The sequence below is a fragment of the Photinus pyralis genome, unplaced genomic scaffold, assembly GCF_008802855.1.
Source record: "Photinus pyralis isolate 1611_PpyrPB1 unplaced genomic scaffold, Ppyr1.3 Ppyr1.4_LG7, whole genome shotgun sequence".
In the NCBI taxonomy this organism is placed as follows: Eukaryota; Metazoa; Arthropoda; class Insecta; order Coleoptera; family Lampyridae; genus Photinus; species Photinus pyralis.
The window spans coordinates 40,554,984-40,564,668 of NW_022170738.1; the positions used below are offsets into that span (position 1 = coordinate 40,554,984).

The 9,685-nt window shown below is 36.9% G+C and overlaps 1 protein-coding gene across 1 annotated transcript; it reads left to right on the forward strand.

Moving 5' to 3' along the window:
* The first annotated feature begins 7,540 nt into the window (after positions 1–7,540).
* Positions 7,541–8,632, forward strand: LOC116176245. Its single transcript, XM_031494729.1, has 3 exons — positions 7,541–7,756; positions 7,809–8,028; positions 8,090–8,632. The coding sequence occupies exons 1-3, from the start codon at positions 7,740–7,742 to the stop codon at positions 8,630–8,632; spliced, it is 780 nt and encodes a 259-aa protein (XP_031350589.1). The 5' UTR covers positions 7,541–7,739.
* The last annotated feature ends 1,053 nt before the right edge of the window (positions 8,633–9,685 follow it).

The following is a 9,685-nucleotide window of genomic DNA, read 5'->3' on the forward strand; positions in this document are numbered from 1 at the left end:
GAAGAGTCTGAAGAGTCTGAAGAGTCTGAAGAGTCCGAAGAGTTCAAAGAATCCGAAGAATCCGAAGAATCTGAAGAATAGGAACCTGCAGAATCTGAGAAATCTGAGGAATCTGAAGGATCTGTAAACAGGAAAATCGGCAGAATCCGAAGAATCGAGAGAATTCGAAGAATCTGAAGAAAATATAAAGAATCTCAGGAGAAGCCGAAGTGTCCGAAAAGTTCGAAGACTCCGAAGAATACGAAGAATCTGAAGAATTCGATGAATTTTAGGAATCCGAGGAATCCGAAGAATCCGACAAATCCAATGAATGATAACAATTAAAAGCATTCGAAGGATCCGAAGAGTCCGAAAGAGTCTGAAGAATCCAAAGAATACTAGCTTCAAGGGGATTCTTCTATGTGGAGACGCTTTGAAATCGCTGGTATCAGGTCGCTGTGATACGCCCACGCTATAGGAGCAGTGGATTTCTTATGCTATGAAGCAGCGGTAGTCTTAGAGCAGATCCTCTTCGCTATTAGCAGCTGAAGGAGACTGAAGTTTTACATCGAGTGGTGGGGTGGGTTTTGTACCCTGATCTGTCAGCCTTTAAGTATTGGCTTTTACGGTTGTTGCTTTGTTTATTTATTCATTTATCTATGGTAGCTGCAGGATTCTTCTGGGACGTTTCAAGTGTCTTTCTTGTGTTCCTTCGACTGGAGCGATTGTGATTTACCATAGGCGGACAAGCCGACGCTTTTCTTTTTTTTTCCTCTCGATGACGAGGTATACGTTGTTTTCGTGACGTAGGTCAAGTGGAAGCCTGTCTCCTCGGTTGCTATCTCCCCTCCTCCTTGTAGACCTCGGTTGTTACGCTGGTTTGTGTAGTCTCTTTGGCGGAAGCTGTTCTGGTGTTGGCGATGGCTGCGTAGATCGTGTGCTGGCTGAGGTATCTGACTCGGGGGCGCCGATTCGATTGTGTTATGTTATAAATTGTAAGTTATAAATAGTAATTACTGTTATAAATTAATCAATTTTAAAACTGTTGTAAATTTACTGTTAGTTAGGGTAAATAAATAAAGCCTCGTAATTAAATGTACGTTACAGTAGATTCGAATTTGCTAATGCATTTTTTAGGAGAAATTGTGCACGTATAATCATTTGATTAGGAAAATTTGAGTAGATATGGGGTGTAGCGTTTTTCTTAATAACACGACAGTTTCTGATTTAGTGTAGGGGTAGTTTTGACCATGACTTTTAATTTACTCGACGGCCATAGCCCAAGGAGTTGTTAAAAGGACACTTTAACCTTTTACTCAGTATTTTCAACACAAGTAAAATTTTATAAGGAGAAACGTCGTAAATAATATAAGTAGGAGTAAGAGAATAATCATTACCGAGTCTATCTTTGGAAACTCATAACCCACGTATCAATTTAAATCGGGTAGCAACAGAACTCTTTAATGCTCACCTACTTATAAAATATGCCTCAAATTCAATTTCGTATTGATAAAATCTGAAATGGATTTAGAACTGACAAAGCAAAGATATCGCGCAGTAATAACCAAGAAATACAAACTTCAATTCTATAAAGTACCAATCCGAAACTTCTTGACAGCTGACCGGTGGTCGCTGTCAGATTCAGATATTTCAGCACCCCTAAGATGTTTTTTTCGAATGTTGAAATGAATACGAGCAACAGATTTCGATGTTTTTTCAATTCAGGAATCGGATTAACTTGCCTGTATGCGAAAAATGCCCTTAGAATGTATTTTATTTGTTATGGCAATATTTACTCTATAATGATGTTCGAATTCTACCGAAATCACGTAAATCCTGATTAGTTTCTAAGTATTTATTGCCCTAAGAAATTATAGTGTCTCAATTACTCAAAGAATTTGTAGATGTTGCATTGCGACAAAGTATTCCGGTAGTCTAATGAGCTAAATCGATTATTCTATAGCGAGCTAAAGAGTGAAAATTTGCACGAAGGATTATTCAGCTATGGAAGACTGTAACTAGAAAAAACAGCTCATCCTTATTTTATTTAAATGGAATATCCTAATTTTCATTGATCTTCTATACCCATTTTACTCGGTATTGCCTTATAGCCTAATGGAGTAGGGTATACATAAAAGATCTTCACTTCAAAACGCACTCCGCTACTTAAAAGTGATAACATCCGCTTCCCATGTAATAATTCCATTTTTGGAAGTCATGCATAGGAACGTTTTTTCGAGGAAATATGTACCTGTAAGTAGCACATGCACGAATATCAGTAAATTCTCCTCTTGCGAAAGATTCCCTTCGAAAGTCACATTTCGAAGTTTCGTTTCATAAATTTTGTCCCGAGGATTTTCACCGCCCCAAAGAAGACGATTGAAATACTCGGTCGCTAGGAACGTTCTTGAAAAAACATTCAGGTTGAGAAGAGCTGTCTCCAAAAATTGCCCTCAAGAAAGTTCGTCCTCAACCCTAGAGCCCTCTTCTATCTCTAGGACAAAATCCGCCAGTAAAATATGCCCTCAAGAATATTCTCTATCAGAATGTACTTCCTTGCCAGAATACCCACCTTCAACAATTCGTCCCCTGGAATACTCTCTTGCCAGGAGTTTCTCCAAACAAGCCACGTGGTCAAGAAAAGTGGATACCAAGGGATTGACCATAAGCGTTCTGTGTCTGTTGAATTAAATTGATCCCCATGTAAAAACGTCCTTGGTCAAATTTGCGCTTAGATCTGTCCCTTTGAGTAATAAGTATTTACTCAATTTTCCACCCCGCAATACCCGCCTTCCATATTTACCCTTGAAACTTTTCCTCCGGCTGCGCTCTGCACGGACCGACTATAGAATCCTCGCTGATCTTAACACCCTCGATCCAGCCCCGCATTCAACCTATACCACAGAGATTGCGACATGCTTCTCTCATAGTGCTCTTATAGTTTCTCCTAATTTTCTCTTTTGGGTTACATTTTCGTTATATCTACCTGGATACTACATCAACAACCGTTGTGAAATAATTATCCACGCCGAACTTGACTATCACACCTTGGAAAATTCCACAGCAATCTTAGTGAGATTGATATTGTCGACTGCACGTGACGTTACATTATCTACTTCGATAATTTGCACCTGGAGACGTATTGTTCCTGCCTAACTGCCAGTGTTAACGAAACCTTTTGGAGATTATTGCTTCGATATTTCTGATTTGACGATTTTGTTTACGATACTTTTGTCACCTCGAAGATGCATTCATGGTAGTTTGATTACACTGTATCCTTCAGATTAGTTTCTCATACGAAGATATTAATTACCGTTGTTTTGTAAATATGTCTTTGAAATTGCCGAGACTTATTTCGGAACCGATATATACGATTTTCTATTTGTCACTCCGAAAAATTTGTTTATACTATCTTATTTACATTTCGAATTTATTAGATCAATGCTGTTGTGTAGAAGTTTAGTTATTTGTTCATGGTAAAGTAGATTTCTTAGAGTTAACGTCACGTTTATGCTTTTGTACACCGATTTGTAGAGACGATTCGTTGTCAACTCAAAATTTTACTTTTGTTTGGTATTCATTACGGTTTTAGTATACGATTTACCCTAGTGTCAGACGTTAACATTGCTATTGCAATATTTATGTACCTCGCCATTCACTATCCCTCTTGTTTGTTAGTTTGTGTCATTATCTGTTACAGATAAGGCAGAAATGGGCTCTTCTGAGCTCAAAAGGCCGTTACAACCAGAGTTCGATAGTACTTTTGATTTTATACGACTCCTTTATATACCGTTTGATTACTTACTCGTTTTCGATACAACCGAATTGTAATTTCGGCATATGTTTGATAGTTATGTAACAATTATATCTCCGTTGTTTTCTGTGGAAGCCTGTTTTGATTTGGAGACTTTTCCTAACTACGTGTTGATCCTCTTTTTGCTAAAAATTGAGTTAAATTTAAACATTGATTTATTTATTGTATCACCCTCGATTGTGACAATTCTGGTTTATGTTCTACCCCTGTTAATTATTTTATTTCGTAAGCTTCTCGAGACCAGAACAAGGATCTCTTAGTCTTCCTTGTTTCCTCTCCTGTTTTTTATTCACTAAAGGCTAAGTGGCGCCTATAACGTTTACTATTACGATATTTCCTTTGTTTTGGCTAGTATACAAGGACCCCCATTATTCACCACCACCCACCTCCACCTTAAAACTTTGTTACGTTTGCTCAAAGTGAACGTAACAAATTTCATGCGTAAAAAATTCGGTAAGATAGCATTATTGGTGAGAGTTGCCGAAGATTTCATTTTTTCAAAAAGAGTGAAATAACCCTTGCTAGTGTGCTAAAAAACCACCTGTGCATTTTTCCGTAAATCGCGGAACTGTCTAGGAGCCTGATTTAGAGCAGTGCCGTTTGCATTTGGTGATTAACATTTACGCGAATAATCTTCCGTTTCGTCCCAAAGTGCCCACATCAGGACGCTCAATTGATATTAATTCGTCGTTAATAAAGAGACGCACTGTGCTATAAACGAAACTCTGTTATGCATTTATTCGCAGCAAAACGGGGCAAAATTAATATTCAGAACAGTGGGAAATTGACTGTGCATAAACAGGATTTTGATCTATGCTTTCGAGAACCTGATACAAGTTTGACTGTGTTTTAAGTTAATGAGAAGCTGATAGTACCAGGGCGGTTCCAAAGGTTCATCTGTACCGTCCCGATGCGATCTGTTTTCCATATTTTTAAGTCAAAGCTGCCTTTCCGCAAGAGGATAATATTAATGGTAACCTCAAGAAAACCCGAGTCTCATTAATAACACTGTAAGATAGTTTAAATTGTTTTGTGTATAAGGTATGGATCGATTATTTTTAGAAATTTGTATAAGAATTGTATTTAACGTAATCATAATATTCCTAAAGGAACCGACTTATGAAAATAAATTGCATGAGTCAGATTTGTATCGCATTTATTGATAATAATCGGATCAAAACAGAGGAATTTGGTTATTTTTTTATTACTTGCGAATTTGCATTCAATTTCAATTCAGTCCTTTCGTTGGATTGAATATTTTGTGTAGCATTAAGGGGTGTGTAGATATTTTGAATAGATCAATGTGCCAAGAATTTATTTAGTATAAAAATTAAAGTTTAGATAAGGATCAAATGTAGCATTGGTACGTCACTTTGTACTTTTTTAGGTGCCAAAATAATATTCTAAAACAAGGAAGATGTAATAGAAATAGAATTGGATCGACGTTATTTTTCTTAATATTATCATGCGTATTTATTCGAGTTTAATTAAACCAGAGCAACGGGTTTTGACTTTCAGATTTAAAGAGGAGGCCAGACTTCCGCAAGGTAAAGGGTATTTGATACAGAGCTCGCCGTGGGTAAAATTAATTGTTATAATAAAACTTTTACCAGTGCCGTAGAGGTTCAATTTTATTTAATCCAAATAAGGATCCTCAACCCTGCATTTTTTTCGGTATAAGGAATTGCAAATGTAACTAAGCGGAAGTAACTCATTCTTTCCATGAAATTTTGTTTGCATATAAGTAAATTAAATTATGTTGTATTAGTCTTAACATCGATGCGGAAGTGAGAAATAGTGAAATTCTTGCTCGTGTTATAAATATGTTATGATTTTACATGATTACAAAGAACAAGTAATAATTGACTGTTACTAATCAATCTACCTATATAAAAAATCGTGGCCAAATTGCCGAAGACCATATTAGGGAGTGTTCCAAAATAATGCAATAGGTTGCTTATTTGCCATTTTTCAGCACCTTGGCCACCAATCTTGTTCTTGTTGTCTCTTATTAACCCTCACACTTTAAACATTGTTGGTATAACTTTTGGTTCGTTAGATTGTCTATAATTTGTTCACATTTAGCTTGAATGAGGGCATTTAAACATGTTTTCCGATTTTTTTTCTGTAACGTCCCAAATCTCATCACTTTTGTCTGTGAAACACGCGTTCGCAAACTTAAAAAATATGGAATAAATCCGTCCCGTGCTAACCGTCACCTGCAAGAACGTTTTTTTCTTTATTAAAAAGCCTCTTAAAATGTATAAAACCCCAAATGACCCGGTAGTCATCGATGAATAGGAAATCAGGATCAACGTTTGCGACAAAGCTGTAAAAAATAAACCGATTGAAAGCACTACGGATGGTCAGGCGGTTACAATGTATAGGAAAAAATAAGAAACTGCTTTAGAAAGAGCGCATATATTATTATTTTTTTTTAAAGATTGGGGAGTGATCGGAAAACGGTCAATGTTGTTTTTATAATACAAAGTCTTTGTCCAGAAGGTCCCGCTCGCTACCTTTGTCCACTTCTTAAGGTTTGCGATCGGTTTCTTTTATTAGACCACGACGGTCCGTTCGATATATCGGGCGATTCCCTCTTTCATACCTTGTTTGTTCGTTCCACGTAAGGATAAAGCTTCAATTTCCTTTAGATTTTACGTTATACCTTTGATCTGATAATATGCAGACAATGTGGGCATTTAAGTTTGGAAACTGTATTCAAGTGTCCTTTCTGCTTTGAATGTTCGCGACCGTGTTTGCGTTGATGCAGATTTTACGCCGTTTGATCCTTACTTTAATATCAAATATATTGCCACGAGAATATTTTAATATAACAATATCGCTGTAACCGCGCCGGATTCTCGAGATGTGTGCAAAAAATTAATTTGCTCTTATTATGAAAAATTTAGATGGATTTCAGAGGGCGTAAGTAATTCGTGTTTTAGAAAGGATCAGGAATTAAGTAATACCCGCCCTACACTGTTCCTCTTCCTTTGCCAGTGAGGAATAAATCGCAAATTTGTTCATAATTTTTGGGAAATTAAATACATCCCAGTACTTTTTATTTGCAAGCTTTTGGACCACCATTAGAACGCTTTTATTAGGTACACACTTAATGTACAATGAATATTATATTTTAATCAACCCTTTTTGTGGGTTTCGCCACCATTGTATGAGTGGCGTTGTTACCTACAAATTGTACCTTCTATTATGCGTTATTATTTATTAGCAAACTGAAAATATGACTACTGTACATAAAAAGAAGTGTGGGGCGGTTTGTAGTTCCCCCAGTTACCCTTCAGCCGCTATGATTTTTTATTCACAATACGTTTATTTAATAAGCGTATAATGCGCTAAAGGTAGATGGACAAAACCTTACTTTCAAGTAGCTTGTTTTGCAGATGAACCGGCATAACAGGTGGACAAAACTAAAATGCTATTGCAAAGACGCACTCTAGTCTACTAGCTACTTTTGTGCTTCGATGCTAATTTGAAAGAACAAATTTTGGTTAAATGATAATTAATATTAGTGATATAATAGTAGTATAAATGACAAATAAGTCACGCGAGAAAAAAGTAAGCCCACGAGGCCGTCAGGCCGAGTGGGGTTATTTTCTCAAGTGACTTATTTGTAATTAACACACGTGCACCATACAAAACTTTATCCAACACCTCCTCAAGCTGGTTTAAAACGTGGAAATCTTAAAAACTGCGTGTTCCGCGAAAAGCTAGAGTGCATGGAATACAAAAGCAATAATTCGTTGCTATGGGGAATAATAAACAACAAAAAATTTAGTCAGAAAATTTTCTGAATAATGGCAGATTTGCAAGAACCCCTTTTTGTTCCTGAAGAAGTAATGAAACAGGCTGAGGCAGCATGTCTTAGTTTGCTGCCAAGAAAATCTAAAGACAATTACGACAAAGAGTTCCGCCAGTTTGAAGAATGGAGGGAACAGCAAGGTCTGAATGGAGTCAACGAATAGGTCATGCTGGCTTATTTCCACAATTACAGAAGAAAATTGGCACCTTCTTCGATGTGGACGAAATATTCCATGGTAAAAAGTACTTTGAAGGTATATAAGAATGTCGACATATCAAAATATGGAAAACTGATCAGCTATCTGAAGAATGAAGCAAGGACTCACAAACCTAAAAAGGCGAAGACTTTGGAAAGAGAACATGTAGAGAAGTTTTTGACACAGGCACCTGATAGTAAATACTTGATGATAAAGGTACCGATTCATAATTTCTTTATATATTACCTTTATGTTCATGTGTTTTGTATTTTTCTAGGTTGCATTGGTAATGGGGATATCAGGTGCCTGTCGTTGTGATGAAATCACCAAACTGACAGTTGATGATATTGAAGATAAGGGAGGATACTTATATGTCTCCATACCCGACTCGAAGACAAATGTGTCACGAAGTTTTACTATCATGACAGAAGGATTCTCTATAAACATTCTGGACCTGTACAGGAAATATGTTTCTTTGAGACCCAAGAACGTTCCACACCGCAGATTTTTCGTGAATTACCAGAAAGAGAAATGCACTATCCAGGCAGTTGGTATAAATACCATATCTAAGGTACCCCAGGCAGTTGCTTCCTTCTTGAACCTACCCGAAGCCCACTCATATACTGGACACAGCATGAGACGTGCGTCTGCAACTCTTCTGGCAAACGCAGGAGCCGATATAACAACACTTAAACGCCACGGTGGATGGAAATCGTCCACGGTGGCCGAAGGCTATATCCAAGATTCAGTCAACAACAAAATCGATATAGCCAAAAGGATTCAAGGAGGCGCCAAAAAAAAGTCGTTGATATTCCGTTAGCCCCGACTTCCTTCTCGAATGAAATGGATTGTGTTTCTGTTGAAAATTCTTCCGACATACTTCATGATTCCAACGCAACATCGAAGAAGAAAACGATTTCCTTTAATTTCAATATCAATGTGAATTTAAATTAGATTTTTGTGTTGATTTTGTCAGAATAATTAATAAAAGAATGTTCCTGTACTTTATCTTGCTAGTGAGTTATTTTACGTCCATAACTCAGTGGGTTATATTATACCTTACTCGTTTAATTTCGTCATGATAATGACTGGATAACATAGAGGTGTTGGATAAACAAATAAACGTCAAGCATTATTTTTTTCAAAGCTGCATATTGAACCTATACGGGCATGGTATGGCGATAAGTCGAACCAAGACGATTATTAATTATTTTCGTACTTTAGGGTCACAAAAATTGCAGAAAGCTGCATTTTTGATGTTGTTAGGGAATGTCTAACTAGTGTAAATTCAAGTTTGCAAACAATCAAGGTAAAAGCTTTGCTGGCCGAGTTATTTCAGTTTTTGGCCTTTATGTACTAAATGGGGCACTATTGAAATTAAGTTTTTGCGCGAACTAATTTCTGAAAAGGATAAGTTGATTGCTAACCAGGAGATTACTATCTCATCACTACAAAATCGAGTTCTTCTTTTAAACAAATTTCAAGTTCAGAATGTGAAATCCACTGATAGCACTGCTAAACTTTCGACCTCGAAATCATTGCCAACCAAGCAAGTAAACAAACAAACTAGCGATTTGTCTGTTAAAAATGATAAAGCCAGTGCAGCTAAGAATGTGTCAACTAAATCAAGTAATAAGGATAACGGCCCCGGGAGCTCATCTAAGGAAAACCAACCTAGTATCGACTGTGCTCCCGATTTATCTCCTGAAACGGCTCCTGTTTCTTATTCCAATGTGGTTAAAAGTGTCTCTGATGGTAATTCCAATAAAGATTGGAAATTAGTATCACGTAAAAAATCCAAATTTAATACTCCAATCATTGGCAATAGTGGGCAGGAGTTATCTTGCAATATTAAAGCTGCTGTACAGAGAGC